Source organism: Cucurbita pepo, chromosome 8, assembly GCF_057944985.1.
Source record: "Cucurbita pepo subsp. pepo isolate OVF chromosome 8, ASM5794498v1, whole genome shotgun sequence".
Lineage (NCBI taxonomy): Eukaryota > Viridiplantae > Streptophyta > Magnoliopsida > Cucurbitales > Cucurbitaceae > Cucurbita > Cucurbita pepo.
The window spans coordinates 10191892-10213709 of record NC_141805.1 but is presented as its reverse complement, the minus strand read 5'-3'; the positions used below and the strand labels follow the sequence as shown (position 1 = coordinate 10213709).

The following is a 21818-nucleotide window of genomic DNA, read 5'->3' as shown; positions in this document are numbered from 1 at the left end:
AACGAAACTTCTTTTTTCAATAATAACTAAATCTAACTTTAAAAAATTTGATAATAACTTAAATTTCGATGATAAAAATCTAAAAAAAAAAATCGATAATAACTTAAGAAAGTTTAAAGGTACATTCCAAGTTTTTCTTTAAAAAAAAAAAAAAATGAGTATTAACCAAACTTTTGAAAATTCAATAATTTTTTTAAATATATATTTTTTTTTTTTTTTTTGAGTTCAATGATATTTTTTATTTTTTATTTTTTATTTTTTAAATTTAAAGGTATTATTCAAACTTTTAAAAATTTATGAGTGTTTTTTTTAGAGAAAGAATAAATTTTAAATGTTTTTTTTTTTTCATTTAGTCTATAATAAATGATGGAATATTCACATTTAATAACAATAATTCTAATGTGTAATATTAACATTAGCTTAATCTTCAAAACTATAATAAACACAAAAACAATAATCAAACCTTTGAAACAAGTCTCTAGGTTGAAAACGAGGTAGAAATTGGATACAAAAATTAAAAAACCAAAAAATCGAGGTCCTGTTAGACGACGACGTTTAAGGACTGGCACCTAAAGTTCTTAAATTTTGCCAAGTATACATTAAACAACGACATTGAATGAGTCCAATCAAAAGTCAAGGTGTGGTTTATCGAGATAAGGTAAACGTAGAATTTGAAGTCAAAGTCAATGAAAATAAGTCATATTTCGAGTAACATAAGTACCCCACCATGCTTTGACCAAATTCCTCCTACTCTCCATTACAAAAATTTCGAGACCTAACATTATATTATTTAACAAATTTTACGGTGGTAACAAAATGAGTCACATTACTTTATTCAAAATTTTACAACAACCCTCAAGATATTTAAAATAATAAAATACACCATTAATAATATTAAAAAAAATTCTTAACGTTGATCAAGTAAACTTTATTTTTCAATTATATAAAAAAAAATTAGTCACTATAATTTGAATTTTATTTTATTTTTGTGGTTATATTTTCAAATATTTGAATAAATTTTAAATTAATCCCTATAATAATAATTATGTATTTAATTTAGTGTTTTATAAATTTTGAAAATGTATTTAAATTATTATTATTATTATTATTTAAAAAAATTTAATAACTAATTTTTAAGATTTATTATATTTTATTAACCCAAATAAAGAAAATAGGAAAGCCATCGCTTTTATTTCGAGACTTAATTTTTCTTAGTCTTTGATTAGACAAGAGAGAAAAAAATGGGTGCGTGAAATTCTATAAATACCCTTTTCCTCTCCCTTTGTTTTTTCCATAAGCTCTGGGAATAGGTAATATGGCTATGGCTTCCTGTTTGTTAAGAACGGTGGCTGCCGCCGCCGCCGCCGGCGGTTCTCAGAGGTTTGATCCGACGTCGTATCGTAAAAGAAAAATAGCCGTTAAAACCCTCAAAAGCTTCCAAACACCTCTTCCTTATTGTTTTCCATCTCACTTGCTCAACCCTCCTCTTCCGGTTTGTACATTTTTTTGGATCCTCACTCTAATTTTTTATTAAAAATAAAAATTTTCTCCATATTTAATTATTTTGTTTCGAGGGTCGGACACGTACGTACGCACCCGCGCGTATATATATATATATATATATATATATATATATATATATATATATATCTTAGTTGATAAAGTTAGCGCGGTTTCTCTCTCTAACTAGTTTATTAGTTTTTCTTCATCTCCGTGCATATGTTATGTTATTTGTTGGACGAAAGTGAATTAATTGATATAATATATATATATTACTAATTTATTTTGGTAGGCTGGAAAGTTTGAAAGTTGATGACTGAGTGAATGAATTATATAATATATTATTTATATTTGAAAGTAGAGTTGGGAAGGGTAACAAGGTAATTTGGCTGAGTTGGAATATTGTTAGGAGGTGAGAAGCCAAGCAATGGGCAAGGGAAACGGTGGTAGTGAAGAGCCAAAGTTGCAAGAAATTTGGGATTTTGCAAGGGCATTATGGACTTTTCTCAGGCCTCACACATTCTATGGAACTCTAGTGGCTTCATGGTAATTTTGATTTTTTTATTTAATATTAATTCCAAAGTTTTGGTTTCTTAATTTTTTTTCGTTCTCGTTAATAATAAAGATAAATAAAACCAGGTTTATTATTATATATATATATATATATAAATGTAAAACTTTATATGAAAATTAATATTCAAAATTAAAAAAACTTAAAGATAAATTAAAAAATACAGTTTTAATTTTAATTTTAACAAACTTATATCATTTAGCCTATGGAATAATAAATTATTAAATATTTTAAAAATTATAACAAAATTATAAATAAGTATTATTATTATTAAAAATATGAATTGGTTAATAATGGACGCACAGTTCGTTGGCGGTCAGAGTGTGGATTGAAAATCCAAAGCTAATGAAGTGGTCGATTCTAACAAGAGCACTTTGCGGCCTAATAGAGCTGTTGTGTGGCAATAGCTATATCGTGGGTATCAATCAGATTTATGACGTCGAAATTGACAAGTATTTTCTTTCTCTATCTCTTATAATTAACTTTATCACTATCACTATTTATTATTATTATTATTTATTTGGAAAATGAAGGATTTATTTCTTTAAAACTAACCTTAATTGACCTGTTTGTAATTTTGTGTAATTTAAACTATTATATTAATCAATTGATTTTAATTAATTGTTATTTTTAGTTTTAAAATAATTAATATTTTAGTCCATCTATTTTTTGAAATCTTTTAATTTTAAATTATTTTTTGTATTATGATCTTTTATTATTAATTTTAATTTTAAATAATTATTATTATTATTTTAAACTTAATTATACGTGAAGTGAAAATTTTAAATTTTACTTTTTTTGTTTGTTTTTATGAATACAAAATTTTTAATTTTTGTTAGAATTTATTTTGTAGAGTAAACAAGCCATTTTTGCCCATAGCGGCGGGGAGGATCACGAGCAAACAAGCATGGGTTCTAACGACGTCGTTTTTGGCTATTGGGCTGTGTTCGGCCACGTTTAATTCAGGCCCATTCCTTAGTTCTCTCTATTGTTTAGCTCTATTGCTTGGGACTCTCTACACCGTTCCTCCTTTTAGATTGAAGAGATTCCCCATTGCTGCTTTCCTCTGCATTGCTTTGGTACGTCTAACCTTCTCTTCTTAAACAACAAACCTCTTAGCTCGGGTTGGGTACATCGTGACGTTTGGAGGGTTAACAATTTAACCTCACCGCTAGCAAATATTGTCTACTTTGGCCCGTGACGTATCACCGTCAATCTCACAATTTTAAAATACTTCTAGTTGACAGTGACTCGTAACGGGCCAAAGTGGGATGTGCCAACGAGGACACTCGACCCTCAAGGGAGTGGACTGTGACTTTAAAATGCATATCTGACGGGCCAAAGTGGAATGTGTCAAAGAGGATGTTGGGCACTTAAGAGGTAGATTGTGAGATCCCACTACTTGTAGAGTGACAACAATACGTAACGAGTCAAAACGAACAATTTTTTGATAGCGATGAGTTTGGGCTGTTACAGTCGAGTTGGGTACAATGTGTTCTTAGGGTGGGTTGGGGTCGAGGTGGGGACCACAGCTGATATTTACATTCTTACCCCATATCGAAAATTATTAAGAATAAATTTAAGATATTTCAAACTATTTTTAATTTTCCCTCTTAAATGTATTGAAAATTATCAATTATTCTTAAAAAAAAAAACGTGTTAAGATAAATAATGTTAACTACGTTCTTACAGGTAAGAGGTTTTCTTGTGAACTTTGGTGTATATTATGCATCTCGATCAGTTCTTGGACTTCCATTCCAATGGAGGTAATAATTAAAAAAAAAAATGTATATATAATAATCTTTAATTATGAAAATTTTGATAATATTTTTACCAACAGCGCACCAGTGGCGTTCATCACCACATTTGTTACCTTCTTTGGTTTGGTTATCGCTCTTACAAAAGATCTATCTGATATAGAAGGCGATCGCAAGTAAGTTTTTTTACTGTCTCGTAAAAATTTATATTACTGAAATTACTATTCACAAAACTCGTGATTTTAATAAAAAAAACAATAAATTTATTAACTACTCTAAAAAATTAGCTGTGTTATAAAATAGTTTTTTGAGCACTCGAATTAAGTTATTTAGTAACATTTTGTTATCAGCAGTCATCTAAATCGTTACTCTTAAACCGTTCTCTAGCAAATCTCGAGTTTTGCAGATAAAAACGTTTGATTTTCAGTTCTCGACTCATCTCTCATTGACACGGCTCGATTTATTTTTTAATTAATTTTTATTTCTACAGATATAAGATCATAACTTTTGCCACAAAGCTTGGAGTCAGAAGGTTGGCGTTTTTTAGTTCCGGGATTCTTCTTCTCAACTACGTTGCTGCCATTTTGGCTGCAATTTATATGCCTCAGGTTCACATTTTCTAATCTTAAATATTTCAATTTTTTAAATATATTATTTTTTCCTATTTATATAGTTTATAATAATATTTTCGAATTTATCGTAGGCATTTCGGCGAACCATATTGATACCGACACACACCATTATGGCAATATCTCTTATTTTTCAGGTTTTTTTTTTGTTAATATTAAATAATAACTTTATTATTTATATATCTCGATATCATATGTTTGCTCGTTAAATAAATTTTAATAATTTAAATAGTGGAAATAGTCTATTAAATAAATTAAAAAGAAATATGTCATTTTTAATAAATTTGGTGTAATTTTATTTTTCAGACAATAGCATTAGATCAAGCAAAATACACCAAGGTAATGTAATTTATGCATTTAATTTGATTTAATTTGATCCTTATTCTTATGATGTTTTTTGTGCACATTTTGTAGGAAGCAGCTTCAAGTTTCTACATGTTCTTGTGGAAGTTGTTCTATGCTGAATATTTAGTCTTCCCGTTCATATAAAAACGCTCTCGATTTAATTGAGAGCAATTTTGCTCTTTCCCGACTTGCTGATTAATAGTTCGTATAGTTTTTCGATGCACGTAACCAAAAGTACGGTGTATTTTCTTTCGAAATTGCATCAATCAGTAGAATATTTGTTAACGTAACAGTGACGTTTCTACTGACAAGGTTCATATTCGTATACATTATATGACTCGAGCTAATAGACTGAAGGTTCAAATCTTTATATCCAACGTAAGTCTTACATTCGGTACCTCACGTCTACCCGATTTGTTAATTTTGTAATAAAATCAACATTATTATTAAAATTTTAAATTATTTAAAAATTATAAATTTTTTATTAAATAATAATTATTGAAAGTTTGGTATGATTTCGGTTAGCCTAATAATAATAGCTAAAAGCTAAAATAACTACATTTGACGTGGATGTGCTCGGGAGTCGGGACAATTTTGTTTTATACGGATCTACTTATAAATGGTATGTATAAATTTCCGTATAACTACATTTGACGTGGATGTGTTCAGGAGTCGGGACAATTTTATTTTATACGGATCTATTTATAAATGGTATGTATAAATTTCCGTTAACATAACAGTGATTGTTCGTACGCTTGCTCAGGAGTTTCATCTATTTTGCATGACTCGAGTCAAGAGACTCGTCATTGAAGGTTCAAATTTCTATACTCGTACCGTTTATTTTGTAATAAAAGGAAGCTCGTTATTAAATTATTTGTTGGAAAAATAAGTTTTTTTTTTAAATTTAAATTAAAAGAAAAATAATTATTTTTGGAGCGTAATTGATATTTAATTTGGTGGGTTAGGTATGATTTAATTTAGCCTAATAATGGTAATGGTGAAGTTCTTAGCTAAACAAATTTACAACCACGTTGAGAGACGGGAGTGGACGTGCATTTGTGAACTAGAGGCTCGGAGCGATTTTGCCTCCAATGAATGTTATCTGCCTTCTCCAGTTTTCTGCGGTGTGAGCCTCTGCTACGATCTGACTGGAAATTCTTCATCTCTTCTTCCTACTTCCGTTCCGATTCCGGTTGTTCTTACTATGGAGTATTCAATGATTCAATCCGTTTCTCTTCGAACTCCGGCTGTGAATTCCGCTCTCAAGTCTTCTCTGCCTCACAGAAAGCTTCTTGTTAGGCATGCAGTAACTTTACCTTCACTCTTGCTCCCGAATTTCGCCATGCAACTGCAGCCGAGATGGATGTACCGTTGTAGGGGAAATGTTTCGACTAGATCGTGGAGACTTGCTTCCATCCAGGTGTGTTTGTTTTCTCAGTGGTTGATGTTTCTGTTTTCGATTAGCGATTAGCGAGTTTTTGTTGTGCATGATGAAGAACTTGTTTGTGAATGATCGGAATCCGATTATTGAAGTTACATTGTGGTATGAACGTGGAAGAAATGTTTTGATGGATTTGGGAGCAATCTTCGGGGATTAGCATGCATCCCGAAATTACTAAAACTTGCTGTACAGTGTTTGGTGAAATGGATTCGATTCACTTGTTCCATCGAAGTTCAAATGTATACAAAAGAAAATCTAACTATAAGTCCGATCAACTAGGAGCTTGTTGATACTTACTATACTGTGTTTGGTGAAATGGAGTCAATTCCATTGTTCGATCGAAGTTTAAATATATACAAAAGAAAATCTAACTATAAGTCCGATCAACTAGGAGCTTGCTGACACTTACTGTACCGTGTTTGGTGAAATGGTGTCGATTCCCTTGTTCGATCGAAGTTTAAATATATACATAAGAAAATCTAACTATAAGTCCGATCAACTAGGAGCTTGTTGAAACTGCACTGTGTTTGGTGAAATGGAGTCGATTCCCTTGTTCGATCGAAGTTTAAATATATACAAAAGAAAATCTAACTATAAGTCCGATCAACTAGGAGCTTGCTGACAATTACTGTACCGTGTTTGGTGAAAAGGTGTCGATCCCCTTGTTCGATCGAAGTTTAAATATATACAAAAGAAAATCTAACTATAAGTCCGATCAACTAGGAGCTTGCTGACAATTACTGTACCGTGTTTGGTGAAATGGTGTCGATCCCCTTGTTCGATCGAAGTTCAATATATACATAAGAAAATCTAACTATAAGTCCGATCAACTAGGAGCTTGTTGAAACTGCACTGTGTTTGGTGAAATGGAGTCGATTCCCTTGTTCGATCGAAGTTTAAATATATACAAAAGAAAATCTAACTATAAATCCGATCAAGTAGGGAAGTATCATCTTTACTTTTTACCGGTCTTCTAAAATTTGGTTGCGTCTTACATCACAATTGTACGGAATGCGATGAGACTCTTCCAAAACATAAAAAAAGTACGAATAATTGTTACCTGCATATTTCAGTCTTCTTCTTTGTCCTACTCAGTAATTGAAAAATCTACTCAGACTATATCTGTCCATGCCATTGATGTTTTATAGTGGGTGCTGCCAGGCCCGCACTCGAGTTGGAGCTGCAGGATCTGATCCCCTATCAAACAATATTTCAGCATTTAGAGATGCTTGCTGGAGGTTTTTAAGGCCTCATACAATACGTGGAACAGCTTTAGGATCTCTGTAAGTAGCTATATCAATGTATCATAATACACTGCTTTACTAGGACTCCTTCCTGGTTCATTTAATATTTTCCAAACTATTTTGACTTTGATTCCTTTTACAGTTCGTTGGTGACTAGGGCATTGATTGAGAATTCACACCTGATAAAGTGGTCCTTGCTGTTTAAGGCTTTCTCTGGTCTTTTTGCCTTAATATGTGGAAATGGTTATATAGTTGGTATCAATCAGATCTATGATATTGGAATTGACAAGTATGTATATCAATATTTTTTCATTAATCAGTTTAAATTTGTTTGGTTTCATACTCAAATGTCATTCTTGCTTGACTTCTAAATATCAGATCATTTGGCATGATAACTGCTTAGGAACTAGATCAACAACCAATTATGTGATTGATTTTTTTTTTTTTAAAAAAACAAGAAGCAAGATTTCATTATAGCATTTTTAGAAATATAAATCACATATTTTGATCTTTGTCCTGATTAAAAACACTGAACTCAGCTTGAAATATCATTTCTTCTAATTTTCAACATTTTTCATGAGCTTTTTCCTGATTGACATTTTTTTATCCATTGAAACCTCATGAATAGTTTGGTTAGGAGACCTCTATTGATCCACATAATAAATAGTAACGCATATTAGTTCAATTTACTACATATTTTGAGAACATATATTAAGATGACGATGCAATTGTGGCATATAATGTCCCCTTTTTTTTTGTTTCATTTCCAGAGTGAACAAACCGTATTTACCAATAGCCGCAGGAGATCTTTCAGTCAAATCTGCATGGATCTTGGTGATATTTTTTGCAGTGGCTGGTCTGTTAATTGTTGGATTGAACTTTGGACTATTTATTACTTCTCTCTACAGTCTCGGTCTTTTCCTCGGGACTATCTACTCTGTTCCTCCATTTAGAATGAAGAGATTTCCTGTAGCAGCATTTCTTACAATTGCTACGGTACATCCGTTTCTCTTCCCTTCAAAATTTCAACTTCAGTTTATGTCACATGGTCTTAATAAAATATTGAAAGGTGCTGAATACAAAGAAGTTGGTAAAATTTAATGAATGGCAAGTTGAAAAAATATGGCGCGTTTGCTCGCTACCTGAAATTGAGCTACAGGTGATTGCTTACCTGATTTCAAGTGAAAATCTGACTGTCCACTTCAAGGAGTATGACTGTTTAAATATTTGCACAAAGTTAATGGCCGAGTTCAAACTCCCAATTTCAGAAAATAGATTTTTGAGAAATTTAAAACATATTGCACTGGTATTTAAATACTTCGTTACTGTGTCAAGATCTTCTTGGCTATCCAATTTTATACAATTTCGCTATAAGTTTGAAAGAATTATTATTTGATTACGGTTCTAAGAATTTCCATTCTAGTTCTGAAATTGAGCATTCTGGTTTAGGCAACTAATTAGTTTGGAACACAAGAGCTACTTTAAACTCTTATCGTGGTTGTAATGTGCATTGCCAGTACCTATTTTCCCCAAGAGCTAAAGCTTTACGAGCATATCATCTGGTTGGCATGTGCTTTTGTTGACAATATGGATGATAATTCTAACAGTGAACTAAATGCTGCAGGTACGAGGTTTTCTTCTTAATTTTGGTGTCTATTATGCCACTAGAGCTGCTCTTGGACTTACCTTTGAGTGGAGGTCAGTCGCCATTAATAATTCATAATGTATTTGAGTTAGATTGAATCAGGGTGCAGATATGTGGTCCCTACTTTAAATTGATTGTTCTACTTAAGTTTGAAAACAAGAATTGTGAATTCTTAACAAAAACCACATTTACCTCGAGATACATTCAATTTGTCTATTCAACCTGAATTTTGAACCATCGTGGAATAGCTGTCATTGTTCAATGAACTTCAATAAACTAGGTATTGCCGGTAGTATAGGATTGTCACGGCCCGATTTTCAAGGCTTCAAAAAATCGGATTGCAACGGATAGTGACAGAAACACAAACAAAACAGAATTAGAAATAAAAACAAACCACTGAAAATGTGGAAAATACGATAAAATTTTGCGGGGATTAAAAGACATTTAACATTAGTGTCAAAAATTCAAAGTCCAAGAAGAAGGACAATGCAAACAAATGTTGTTCAAGTTATTTACAAACGGGGAAGGGGCACATGATACAAAAGAATACAAAATCAACCCTAAAAAATACAACTGACTAACGCTCCAGTTGACACTCCTTAGTGACAGTGCAGCTCACGAGTACCTCCCCAACTCAATTGGTGCTTGAAAAAGAAAGGGAAAAAGGGGTGAGTATAAAAAGATATACTCAGTAAGCAACCTACTAATAGGCTTTCATCGCTTCCTTCTCTTAGGTTTCACAACTTTCCTTTTGGTCTCTAGGAAGTTTGGGCTTATCCTTTACAACGCTCTAAGCTGCTGTGTAGGTCTCGAAGTTCCAACTGATTCCTCATCAATCTTCTACTTGTATAGTCCTTAGTACCTCTTCGAGATTGGTTTACGACGTCACAACATTGGCCTTGATCCGTTCCTACACAATAGAAGTGTTCATCCTAAACCACCTACCTGCGTAGTCCTTGATCTCTTCCAAGATTGGTTTACGGGGTTGCGACGTCGGCCTTGACTCGTTCCTACACTCATAGGGATTCTCATCCTGACACCTACCCATGTAGTCTCTAATCCACCCAGGATTGGTCTACAGGCTCGCCCGTCTCTACACTCAATAGGAGTCCATATCTTGAGCTAACTACCCATGTAACCCCTAGTTTTTCTCCCGAACTTTCTCCCCTCCCTCTCCTTTCTTTTCTTTTCTTCTCTAATTTTCTTTTTCTTTATCTTTCACTAATCCCCATTTTCATGTGCCTAGGAAGGAGGACAGAATGATCAAAATACCCCCGACTTTGACCATTTTTTCACATTTTTACTCTTTTATATATATATATATATATATTTTTTTTTTGAGTTCATGGGACTTTTCCAAGCATTTTTCTCTTCTACATAATTTTGAAATTTGATCTCTAAGGCTCTCAATAAAATCTTGAAAGTTCGGACTTAATAAGAAAAGCTAGGTGTTTAGCACCTCGCGGAGACTCGGGTGTTACAAGGATATTGTGGGGTCTAAGTTATAGGAAAAATAGAATATAGTGATTCACATTCCAAACAAGCACACGCCAATGTCATAAATTAATGGCCTGGGGATTTTATACTAGATTGTGATTTTTTTTTTTTTTTTTTTTTTTTTTAAATTACTTGTATCTTTCGCTGCAATTAATGCTTTAGTATATGCTGTTTCGTCATAGTTCCAATATTTTTCGTGTGTTTAGGATCTGAAGCTAATGCAAGATTTTCTCTCGATGAAAGTATTGCTTGTAGTTGCTTATTAGTGATATTGGAACTATAAAGAAACGGCATGATAGTCTGTATAAATAGAATCACGATGTTAGTGTCTGCTTTTAGTTTTTTAAGCTTTAGTTACCGATGGCACTTACAAGGCACAAAAGTTTACGTAGATTTTTATATGTGACATTATATTCCTTGCAGCTCACCTGTGGCTTTCATTACCACATTTGTGACCCTGTTTGCTTTAGTGATTGCCATAACGAAAGATCTTCCAGATGTGGAGGGAGATCGCAAGTAAGATGCCCCAACTACTTCGATGGTGACAAATTTTTTAGTTGAATTGACGTTGTTCCCTCAACCCTTTTTTCCCAACAAACCTTACTTTTTTTTTTCCTTCCTATTTCCTCTACTTATGCTTTGTGGATTCTTTTCCCAGAAGGCTTCAATTTTTTCCAACTCCAAAATTTGCATCTCAATTCTTTTAGAAGTGTATATTAGGAAATTATCATGTCGTCATCTGAATGAGAATTGTAATTAAGGTTTCAGATATCAACCTTAGCAACAACGCTTGGTGTGAGAAATATTTCATTTCTTGGTTCTGGACTTCTGCTGTTAAATTATGTTGCTGCTATAGCGGCTGCAATTTACATGCCTCAGGTCCGTATGACATTTTAACTATAAATACTTTTACGTATCTTTTTGAAGTAAAATTGCCATATTTCATCTTTACAGGCTTTTAACCGTAACATAATGATCCCTGTTCATGCAATCTTGGCATCGTCCCTCATTTTCCAGGTTCATTTCTTGCACTAGTCTCCCAGAAACCACGAATGATGGTGCTATATTGTGTCTATAAATTTCTTCCTGCTATTATTTTCTTGATTAGTCTGTATTAATACTAACCAAGGACTGAAGAAACCCTGTCCTCGAGAACAACTAATTTATATGTATTGACTCTAAACTTACAAAATCTTGTTTCTTTTGAATCTCAGTCATGGTTGTTGGAGAGAGCAAATTATTCAAAGGTAAATTCCAGTTCTGGCTTTCATATCAGTAACTACAATGAGCGTTTTATCTTCCTGTATACGTTGTTTACTTCAAAGAGTGAGCGACTAAGGCAGGTTTGTTTCCAACCCATGAAATTCTGGAGCCTAATGATTAATTTCATTTGTTTTGCAGGAAGCAATCTCAACATTTTATCGGTTTATATGGAATCTCTTCTATGCTGAGTATATCATATTTCCTTTGATCTAGCAGAACAATCCCTTTGTTCATTTAATGAACTTTTTGTGGGTGCATGAGAAATAGAAAGCAAGGATGTATTCAATCTTTTATCTTGTAAATATTGCCATAAAGTTTTATAGATTCATGTTGTATTATCATCTAATGAATTTTAGTTATTTCAATTGCATTCTCCACATTTTGTTCTTTGGGGCATTTTCACAGTCAGATTTACGGTGCTGATTGTAATTCTAGCCATAGTCGGTAATATTTATTGTGCATTAACTTACCCTGTGTGAGCAATAAAGGAAAGACAAAAAGAAATCAATAAATTGAGTAGAAATTTTCATTATTTCGGGATATGGATATGTATGTAGGGCAAAGAGGATAGAATGTCAACCTCTTGTGCAACACATGTCAGACCTCCAACCTCCAACATCTCTTTTCACTCATTGTCAGTACATGATCTTACAAATTAAGAATAGAGGATAGGGATTCTCCACAGTTGGCTGAATGGGCCAGGTATCATTTTTCTTGTCAAACAGTTTGAAGGGTTTTGATTGTACAATTTGGCTTAATTTTGATTGTTGTTGAATTAGGAAATCATGTTATGATGACAAACATTAAGGTAGTTTAGAGACAAAAATAACTCTGTTAGTTATGTAAACAGAATACTCTCTTTGGGGAAATCTGAGAAGATGATACCTCTGCTTGCAAAGAGTCTCTGCGTCTATGTATATTAGTAGGCAATGAAAGCATGCAAAAGCGTTTCATCCCTCAGTCCATGTTGGAGTCTAAAGAAGCACATTAACTATGTATATATATCATCTTTTCTATCCAGTAATTGCAGAGTAATACGTGTGTTACACACGTTCGTTATTTATATTCTAATTACATTCAGCTGAAGGTGTTGCAGTTTGAGACAATATCAGGCAATTTGAAGCAAGCGGACTTCTGTTTGTGCTCGTGTCTTTACATGAAATTGGAGTTGAAGCCATGGAGCCAATTCGAGATTGAGTCCGGGAATGAGAAGGATGAACAACTCTATCTCTGGGAGACAAGTTAGCTTGCTCTAATACCTTGTTCTGAAGCTCTTGTGGGTAATCTCTCATGCAACCAATGCGAGGTCCAGCTCCAGTTGTCCATCTGCTTGATAATTGTTTTGCCAACTGATATGATTTCATTTCCTTATGTGAAACAATTCGCCTTAAGATTTTCTCTTTCTGGATTGGTTGATCATCATTGTCTTCTTCATCTTCGCCAAAGAGGTTAGATTTTGGAACCATGAATTCTTCTTCTGATAAGAACGATTCTTCAGCTGTTTCGTAGCCGTCGTCCGAGGGAGAATCTGGAATGAGAGCTCTACAACTAGCTGGAAGTGTTTCCTTCTTGAATATGTCAAACACATTGCTTCTTTCTGGTATTTGAAGGTTAGTAAGCTTTGATCGGAATCCTCTTGATAATCTTGATATTCGTGGTTTTTGAGTCTCTGCAGGATTAGAGACAAGAGGTCTAGATGGATTATTCTTGTCGATTGTGTCTCTAATATTTATTCCACCAGCAACGTCTTTAGAATCTTCTTGAAGATAGGTGAATTTGTCTTTGGTGAGAAGTTCTTCTTCCTCATATGGGCTTTTCTGAGTATAGTATAGGCATATAGAATTCGGGTTAGCAGTTATAATCACTGAAGTTTTCTAGTTACACTACGTAATCAGAGGCTTGTTCGACTGTAACCTAATATTGAGGAAAAAAAAAAAAAGGTTCTCGTACCTCAACATCGGTTAGATCCACATCGTTTTCCATAAGGAAGGACATGAATTCCAGAAAATTTTCCTCTGTAGGAAGGTAATGTCCACTATGAGGCCAAACTGCCTATAAGTATAGAAAATATAGTACGTTAGGATAATGAACAATGTGAAAGGGAAGAGGAAGTCCTCCCAAGAGGACTTATAAAGATGTACTTTTAAAAAGCCATCCTAAACCCAATCTTTATTCAAACTTAATATGGTTGTGTTCCTGACCTTTAGAACACCATCTTCAACCACTAGTCTACCAGCAGCCAATGTGGCTCCACCAGCCAAGAAACTTGAATGTTGAAATGTACCCTTTTTCTTGAGCCCGACATACAAAGTTTTTGATGTGCTCAAAACAAAGATCCATTTGGCATCACGTGGCCCTCCAGTTGTGTGAAGAAGTTTCCCACTATACCTGTACATAAACTTCCCATTTTCCACCACAACCTCGTAGGCCTTCCTTTCTATCTGCATATATGAACAATTGAGAACACTTTAGGACGAGGAAAAAGGAAGCCCAACAAAATAGAAGTTGTAATGCATGTTATATATGTCAAAGAAAAAAGGGAGCCTGCTTTTGTGTGTTTTTTTATTTTTTTGTTGTGACCTTGTATTCTTTCATATTATTATTTTTTCAATGAAAATTCAAAATCTAACTAAAAATAACCTTGTGTCAAAGTGATATCTCAGAAATGGATGGGCTTACCGGACCAAGGTATTTGATGCATTGTTGATGAAGCCTATGTCTGGGACATCTCTCAAGGTTCACCTCTTTCCCTTCTCCTATATCAAGCCTAATATAAAGAGGATTGTTAGAGTTAATAATATTTATTTTCATTTGTTAAGCATATTTAGATATAAATTTATCTAACCAATAGAAGAAGGGCTGTTTGCTATCACAATGAAGCCATTTGACGTAGTAAAACTGAAGATTATGACCATACCGATGCCTAGGATCGATCTGATTATGAGAAAGAAACACTGTCATGAAAAAGAAAACTGTGAAGTCTGATTTAAACAATGTCGAGAATGGACTTACTGCCTCGAGCCAGTGCTGCAAAGCAAGTTTTCTGGCTTTTTCATCCTTTGACAAACCTTTTCCTACCTACGGAGGATCTTTGGGTTAAGAGTGCAGATAAAAGATCGAATATATTCCAACTTAAAAGATTTTATTAGAACCAAAGCGCCAAATAATGTTTCGAACTTCACAGTTCTTAGTTACCTTGGCTGCCCTGGTTCTGGCCCTCGACCACCGCGAAATCGCTGTCTCTGGTTTTTCAATATCAAAAAATGATATTGAACTTCTCTTGAGTTCAGCAAAATCCAACAGCTTCCACCTATTAAGTGATGATTTAGGACAAGAAAACTCCAAATCTTTACCTCTCCTGCTCTTGAAAGGGTAGATTGACATGAACATGCTTAAAATTTTGAAGAGAGTACAAACGAATATGGACACAAACCATCTCTGCTCCACAAGCACAGCACAATCTGCTAACTGTCTCCTTGTCCTAAAGCTCTTGTACACTTTCTGTAGCTTCACTGCAGCACTATAGTGTTCATGCCTGGGCGCTTCGGAATATCTCGGTGTCGAGTAACTTTGACCTGAATTCCGAGGCGTCATAAACTGATCATAATTCTTAGGCCCAACTGTTGATCTCCCAAACTCACTGTTTTCCATCTCTGCAGATGGAGTTTTGAATGAGAAAACAGTCTCCAATTCCCTTGTTCTAGTGGCAATTGGTCGTTCAAATCTCATGCGGTGAGAATTGTAGGATTTGCCTGCCGCTGGCTCTGAATCTCTTCCATTGAAACTAACAGACCGCAATGGATTCCTTATCTCTCCATCTTGAAAACTAATAGATCTAACAAGAACAGCATCGAAATCCAAATCTTCTAAATCCCCCAAAGGACATGAAAATAATTGTCCCATTCTTTTTTTTCCTTTTTTTTTTTTTTTTGTTTTTTGTTTTTTGTTTTTTTTGTTTTTTGTTTTTTTAATATCCAAAATTTCTCACTTTTATACCAAATCACCAAACAAACCAATAGGGTCTCGATTTCCTGAACATCAACAAGAAAACAAACCAAATCAAAATATTGTTAGAAACGGACATTTTCTCGAGCTTTGTCCATAATTTCATCTATCATAGATAGCTCACCTCAAAATTGTAGAAAATATAAATTTTACTCAAAAAGTTGAAGGTTAAATACAAATTTCCATCTAATGATCCAATTTGTCTTAGATTCATTCTAAACAAAATAAAACAATTTCTATCTTCAACCTCCAAGAATGGTCACATTCAGCCAAAAATAAATAAGACATTAATTACTATCTCAAATGTCAACTATTGATCATTGAACTAAAAAAAAAAAAAAAAAAAAAAAAAAAAACCACCTCCGCATTAGGTTGTTGAGCTAAAAAAAAAAAAAAATAGTAACAAAGTTCTTCATACACATTTTCTCAAGTTTTGTCATAACTTCATCTGTTCACATTGGAAAATAAAATTTTTGAGGAACATCCAAATTCGTCTTGGACAAGCCTAAACAAAGCCAACATTTTTGTTTTCAAAATTCAGAATGAGCAATAAAGGTATAAGAAATTGGAACCAAAAAAATAAAAAAAATAAATAAAAGAGAGAGAGAAGAGAAAGGAATTGATGGAGAATGGGATGGTATTCTAACCTGAATGCGAGACAATGAGGAAAACCGGAGAGGAGAATAGTTTAAGGCGAAGGAAAGATGAGAAAGTGAAGAGAGAAGAAATTCAGAGCGAACGAAAATTAGCCAAATGGGGGTTTCACGAAGAAGAAGAGGGTTGGTATCAATGAGAGACAGTCCGTACATTGTGGGCTTTGCCTCTTCACAAAGGATGCTATTGGTGGGTTTCCGCCCCTTGCCTGACTCACAAATCTTCCATTCTTGGACCTTACTATAAATAGATTTTGGAGGGAGAGAGAAACAAATCCTAGCATATCATTGCCAGCCATGAATTTACTTCAACACAGGCCTTTTACTTTTTTATTTATTTTGTGTTTAGTAAGAATTTGATATATTCAACTTATTTCAAATTTTACTGTGAATTTTTAAAAATAGTTTATTAATCATTTTGTTCTATATTTTTAGCTTTTAAAAATTATTTGTTAACATATAACTTATTTTTAGAAGCTTTTCTCCCTTAAGAGTACAAAAGTTATAGAGATGATTCATTGGGGGGAAACTTATCCATTTCTAAGGATAATACAAACGGTATCGTTTATAGAAAAGATTATTCACTGTTCTTTTCTTCTTTTTGCACTATATGTAATCTTAGTTTGTATGAATTACATGTATATTTATTAAAAAGAAAAAACTTGAAGCTTTCTTGTCTTTGTATTTTAAACATTTTTCTAGTTCAATCTTACACAGCCTATACTCATTTTTCTAGTTCAATCTTACACAGCCTATACTGGAAGAAAGATTTGTTCTACGAGATGAGATGAGTACTGGCTGCAATAAACAATATGAGTGCATCTCATTTTGTCATTGTGATTCTTAACAACAGGGCATACACTCCGTGATGTCATCGTAAGTCCAGGGACGTCATCGAACTTCATTGCTTGTGTAGACACACTTGTCGAGAATTGACCCATGAGTCAATTTTATTGTCAATGCCTCATACATGTGGCATTGTACCACTGATTACTTATCATATGCTGACAAAGACAAAATCAGGGAGTTTCAAAGTTAAAGGTCTTTCAATCCACTAATGTTCAACTGATCTTTCTTCTTATTCAGAAACATCCAAGATTATAGATTGATGTTATGCTATATCTATCCAGGGAGTTTTCTACCTTTCAAAATCGAGGTACGTGATCTTTAATTCTTGTGAATATCTATATGGTCTCAAACAATCCTCTTATTCTTGGTAATTTCACTTCTCATCTACTCACTCTTCGTTTTATTGCTTTTATCGTTGATTCGTTCCTTTTTGTCCATTATATTCGTTCTCCCTTAACTTTTCGTCTACTCTCCGTGGATGTATTCATCGTTTTAAAAGTTCAATTATCAAGCATCACTCTCCAATAATCAATAAATTGGTTCTCAATCCTCAACAGAGGCCGAGTATCACTCCTTCGGTATTGTCGATTTACATTGAGTAACGTGCTTTCTGTGATCTTCATATCTTAAATTTGTGGCGTGACAATGTTTCTACCACTTCGTTAGTTAGCAATCAAGTTTTTTTTGTGCTCTTACAAGTATGTAAAGATTGATTATCATTTTGTCGGAAAAAAAAATTGTACTCTTGACTTGTTTCCTAAATACTACAAGAGAATGTGTTAAAACTAATAGTATGTTGTAACTGGTTAGGTTGTTAGCTGAGTTATTATTATCATTAGTAGAAAATATATTTTATTTGTACCATAACAGTTATTGAGCATTTTATTGCAAACAAAATGGTTATCCAAGTAACTAGAAAATTTTAAATATTGAAATAAATATTTACATTCATTTTAAAACTTTAGTTTAGCCATAAGAAAAAAGTTCATATTTTTATTCAAGAATTACAAAACACGAAGTTAAACAATATAAAAAAATATCTAATTAATGTTTACGACTCTTGACTTAACTAAAAAATAGTTTGCTAATTTTTATAATTGATACTTATCTAAATGAAGTAATAAATGCTAAATTAAATATGAGATGTTAATGAAAAATAAAATAAAAAAAAGGAAAAAAAATATGCAAAAATATTTTAGCTTTATTTGAATTTTGTAAAAATCAAATAATTTATTGAATAGAAAATTAAATTTTGTCTGGCAATTTTAAAAAATAAACATAAAATTAAAATTCAAAGATATTATTAAATATAAATGAAAAAAAATTAAAAAATTTATCGACTACTAAAATCTAAAATTTCAACCACTATACTTAAGAACTTAAAATGGATTAATTTAACTATTTAACCATAAATTAAATATTTTAGTAAAAAAAAAATTATAAATAAATATTAGGAAAAAGAAAAAACCCAACTCGGCGGTGCCAGTTGATTGCAATTCTCATTCTGTCGATTGTTAGATTTTTCCACTAACAATGGCGACAGCTACGTATCCGCCACCACCACCGTATTACAGGCTCTACAAAGATTACTCCCAGAATCCGAAATCGGCACCGGAGCCTCCTCCGCCGATCGAAGGGACCTACGTCTGCTTTGGTAGCAACTACACTGTAAGATTTACTCTCGATTCCTTCTTCATCTCTCTGAATGCATCTTGAAATGTCATTTATATGTGAAGATTCGAATTTGATTTCACATTTTTGTTGAATTCTTTTAGCTGTTGGAGTCTGGTTGAACTTTTCATTTTTTAAATAGATAAGATTTTTTAAGAACGTATGCTAAGAATGGTTTTAGGGTTTTTAGTTCCTAGGTTGTTCGTTTCTGCTTCCGAAATCTTTCATAATCTCCGTTCAGTGTGGACATTTTCGAGTTAGATTCATTATTTGATTTGATAATCTCCGTTCACTGTGATTTTTTTCCTTTTTCCTGATTGTTTCGTTTTGATTTTAGACCGATGACGTGCTTCCAAGCTTGGAAGAGCAAGGAGTGCGCCAGCTTTACCCTAGAGGACCAAATGTTGGTAAGTAGATTTAGTTTAGTTACCAGTGTTCCCAAATTTGGGTCAGAATTTGTTCTCCATCAGTTGTTTTTCTATTTGATAAGAATCGCTATTATCCTCTCAAGTAAGGCAAATTTTATGCTCAAGTAATTATTCGTTTGATTTCTTAGATCTGTGGTGGTCTCTGTTTTGGTTCGGGGTAAGAATAATGCATGTATTGGTAGCCTCCAAGGGGCAGCACCATTGGCTAAGGCTCACGGTCTCTAAGTAATCCTACTCCAAGTCACATGTTTGAATCTCGGGGGTAGATTTTTAAGGAAAGCTTTGATGTCTTCAGAGTTTAGGCCTTGGGGCTGGCGTGGATGCCAAAGGGAAGTGAGGCTTTATAATCCATCCCCAAGACATAAAGGCTGAGGAGAATCTCTGGAAACCCTACAATTGGCCTTAACTATCTTAGAGCAGTGAACTTAACCTCACCCAAATGAAATTACACACACATGAACGAGCTAACTGCTTTTGGTCCCAAATTTTTTGGGGTCGCTTTTGACACTGATATGTGTACACTCGCACATGTTCATGTATATCTCTTCCTATTGTCATTTTTAACCACAAAAACTTGGCTTTGCAATTGAGACTAGGGCTGCAGTCTTCAGGCAACTCGTATTTAAGAAAAAAAAATAATCTTCCATCCTTTGGGGCGTACTCTAAAAGAACTCAAACCTATTGCAAATATTTCTCCTAAGCTCTGAGCACGGAGTGTCATTGCTTTAAAGTCCTGTTAAAAGAAGAATACAAATGTTTGGGACATTCCTATTTCTATTGTCATGGAAGAAACGAATTAAATTCCTGTTCGTGAAAACATTTGAAACTGTATTTAAAGACATGAAAATGTGTAGTGGTAGTTGCTGTCATGTTCTTAATTGATTCCTGTACAGTGTAAACAAAAGAGTCTCTTTGCTGCCACTTGCTCAATGAACTTGATTTTTGATTGCTTGGAGCAACACTCTCCCCTGCAGCCCTCCCTCTCAAGTAAAGTCTTTTACCTGACATTATTATTGGTGGTTCTTCCTCAGATTTTAAGAAGGAATTGAGATCTCTCAATAGGGAGCTTCAGCTTCACATCCTGGAGCTCGCCGATATTCTTGTTGAGAGGCCATCGCAATACGCAAGGAGGGTAGAAGAAATATCCCTAATATTCAAAAACTTACACCACCTGCTTAATTCATTGCGTCCGCATCAGGTGGTTTAGTTTTACACATTTAAACTGGACATATCGTATGGTCGAAATTATCTGATTGTCAGGCCTATCTTCCCTTGTAGGCTAGAGCTACACTCATTCATATACTAGAACTTCAGATAGAGCGTCGGAGACAAGCTGTCGAGGATATAAAAAGGTATGTTGGTTCTGATTGATTATATTCATGTATGAATGTGTAATAACTTGTGCAATCAGCTACCCTTTCGTCACACGCCTTTTTTGGATTGAATGTCGTACTTAGGATTTCTTGGCCCTTTATCCATAATCATTGTTTTGTTCTATCTTATTCTTGGTGGTTGAGACAAGGATGTGTTCTTATAAAATTTTCAGCCCATAATTCATCGTTCAAGGCTTGTTTCTGTTCTGGCTGATAACTTCTGCATCATCTCACTGATTATTTGCTACCTTTTAAAACACGTTTTGGCATAATTTTCTTGTCTAGGAGGAGAGAAGAAGCACAAAGATTACTCATGGAGTCCCTTGAAACTTTGGATGGACACTAGTCTTGTCCATGCTGAATACGTTTTGCATTCAAGATCTTTATATCCATAGTGCAGCCTCGAATGCATCGGTTCGGTCAGTTGTAATGCTTGGCTTCTACATCGACCATGCACGTAGGCTACGAATATTTGTCAATTTGTTCAAGATCTTGAAGGGGACACCCTCTCCTGCTGTGAATACTTAAGCAGATTTGTTAATGTGTAGATTGATGGAACTACTTTGTAAACTTTAATTCACGGGTTCGGTATAGTGACTGCGAACTTACTTGAATTAGGTCGAGGTTGTACAACCGTGTCCTTGAATTCTAAGGTTATGCATTGTGTGAGTATGAGATTGAAAGAGATTAATGCTATTGCTTCTCTGGCCTCTAAAAGCATGTTTAAGCTCCAACTTTATGCAAAATATTACGTTAGTTATGGTTATCTTTTTGAAGTATGATCTGTATTTAACATATTATGTTTTAAATTCGATATTAGGAATAAATAAATATGGAAAAAACAATTACATCTAAATTTTAATGTGTGATCCTATCTACAAAAAAAAAAAAAAAAAAAAAAAAGGGGCCTCGTACCAATAAAGAAAGTATTTCTTAATTATAAACTC

The 21818-nt window shown here is 33.6% G+C and overlaps 4 protein-coding genes and 1 long non-coding RNA gene across 12 annotated transcripts; 4 read left to right on the top strand and 1 right to left on the bottom strand.

Annotated features, from left to right (window-relative positions):
• Positions 1–1311: 1311 nt before the first annotated feature.
• LOC111799850 (homogentisate solanesyltransferase, chloroplastic-like) lies at positions 1312–5151 on the top strand. The gene is made up of 10 exons (XM_023683332.2): positions 1312–1492; positions 1910–2046; positions 2377–2523; positions 2925–3150; positions 3764–3837; positions 3912–4004; positions 4319–4436; positions 4532–4594; positions 4764–4796; positions 4872–5151. Exons 1-10 carry the CDS (start codon positions 1316–1318, stop codon positions 4944–4946), a joined length of 1143 nt encoding a protein of 380 aa, XP_023539100.2. The 5' UTR covers positions 1312–1315; the 3' UTR covers positions 4947–5151.
• Positions 5152–5819: 668 nt separating this feature from the next.
• Positions 5820–12257, top strand: LOC111799849 (homogentisate solanesyltransferase, chloroplastic). 2 transcript variants are annotated; one of them, XM_023683330.2, is made up of 10 exons: positions 5820–6222; positions 7405–7526; positions 7630–7776; positions 8258–8483; positions 9112–9185; positions 11053–11145; positions 11391–11508; positions 11584–11646; positions 11844–11876; positions 12031–12257. In XM_023683330.2, exons 1-10 carry the CDS (start codon positions 6007–6009, stop codon positions 12103–12105), a joined length of 1167 nt encoding a protein of 388 aa, XP_023539098.2. In that variant the 5' UTR covers positions 5820–6006; the 3' UTR covers positions 12106–12257. The 2 variants fall into 2 exon arrangements, with proteins under 2 accessions (XP_023539098.2, XP_023539099.1); XM_023683331.2 differs by having other exon boundaries at positions 6043–6222; positions 7392–7526.
• Positions 12258–12396: 139 nt separating this feature from the next.
• On the bottom strand, positions 12397–16680 carry LOC111799847 (IQ domain-containing protein IQM6). 3 transcript variants are annotated; one of them, XM_087126078.1, is made up of 8 exons: positions 16545–16680; positions 15088–15923; positions 14905–14970; positions 14738–14826; positions 14572–14659; positions 14094–14333; positions 13843–13944; positions 12397–13709 (listed from the first exon to the last, which is right to left on the bottom strand). In XM_087126078.1, exons 2-8 carry the CDS (start codon positions 15793–15795, stop codon positions 12960–12962), a joined length of 2043 nt encoding a protein of 680 aa, XP_086982204.1. In that variant the 5' UTR covers positions 15796–15923; positions 16545–16680; the 3' UTR covers positions 12397–12959. The 3 variants fall into 3 exon arrangements, with proteins under 3 accessions (XP_086982204.1, XP_023539096.2, XP_023539095.2); XM_023683328.2 differs by lacking the exon at positions 16545–16680 and having other exon boundaries at positions 15088–15202; positions 15326–16224; XM_023683327.2 differs by lacking the exon at positions 16545–16680 and having other exon boundaries at positions 14738–14970; positions 15088–15202; positions 15326–16231.
• LOC147791534 (uncharacterized) lies at positions 13364–18216 on the top strand. Of its 5 annotated transcripts, none has more exons than XR_015422142.1 (3): positions 13364–13502; positions 14556–14628; positions 17637–18216. It is a non-coding gene; the product is annotated as an uncharacterized LOC147791534 (long non-coding RNA). The 5 variants fall into 5 exon arrangements; XR_015422144.1 differs by lacking the exon at positions 17637–18216 and adding an exon at positions 17404–17630; XR_015422141.1 differs by having other exon boundaries at positions 13370–13502; positions 14545–14628.
• A 642-nt stretch (positions 18217–18858) lies between these two features.
• LOC111799852 (mediator of RNA polymerase II transcription subunit 7a) lies at positions 18859–21567 on the top strand. The gene is made up of 5 exons (XM_023683334.2): positions 18859–19067; positions 19408–19477; positions 20530–20696; positions 20777–20850; positions 21157–21567. Exons 1-5 carry the CDS (start codon positions 18933–18935, stop codon positions 21215–21217), a joined length of 507 nt encoding a protein of 168 aa, XP_023539102.2. The 5' UTR covers positions 18859–18932; the 3' UTR covers positions 21218–21567.
• The last annotated feature ends 251 nt before the right edge of the window (positions 21568–21818 follow it).

Bases quoted from the DNA above. Each gene is read 5' to 3' on its own strand.
- LOC111799850 (XM_023683332.2), top strand. From the start codon at position 1,316: ATGGCTATGGCTTCCTGTTTGTTAAGAACGGTGGCTGCCGCCGCCGCC. The intron at 1,493-1,909 runs GTTTGTACATTT...GAATATTGTTAG, and splicing joins TGCTCAACCCTCCTCTTCCG to GAGGTGAGAAGCCAAGCAAT. The intron at 3,151-3,763 runs GTACGTCTAACC...ACGTTCTTACAG, and splicing joins CTTTCCTCTGCATTGCTTTG to GTAAGAGGTTTTCTTGTGAA.
- LOC111799849 (XM_023683330.2), top strand. From the start codon at position 6,007: ATGGAGTATTCAATGATTCAATCCGTTTCTCTTCGAACTCCGGCTGTG. The intron at 6,223-7,404 runs GTGTGTTTGTTT...GGGTGCTGCCAG, and splicing joins GGAGACTTGCTTCCATCCAG to GCCCGCACTCGAGTTGGAGC. The intron at 7,527-7,629 runs GTAAGTAGCTAT...TTCCTTTTACAG, and splicing joins GGAACAGCTTTAGGATCTCT to TTCGTTGGTGACTAGGGCAT.
- LOC111799852 (XM_023683334.2), top strand. From the start codon at position 18,933: ATGGCGACAGCTACGTATCCGCCACCACCACCGTATTACAGGCTCTAC. The intron at 19,478-20,529 runs GTAAGTAGATTT...GTTCTTCCTCAG, and splicing joins CCCTAGAGGACCAAATGTTG to ATTTTAAGAAGGAATTGAGA. The intron at 20,851-21,156 runs GTATGTTGGTTC...TTTCTTGTCTAG, and splicing joins GCTGTCGAGGATATAAAAAG to GAGGAGAGAAGAAGCACAAA.
- LOC111799847 (XM_087126078.1), bottom strand. From the start codon at position 15,795: ATGGGACAATTATTTTCATGTCCTTTGGGGGATTTAGAAGATTTGGAT. The intron at 14,971-15,087 runs GTAACTAAGAAC...GATCCTCCGTAG, and splicing joins CCAGAACCAGGGCAGCCAAG to GTAGGAAAAGGTTTGTCAAA. The intron at 14,827-14,904 runs GTAAGTCCATTC...TCTCATAATCAG, and splicing joins TGCAGCACTGGCTCGAGGCA to ATCGATCCTAGGCATCGGTA.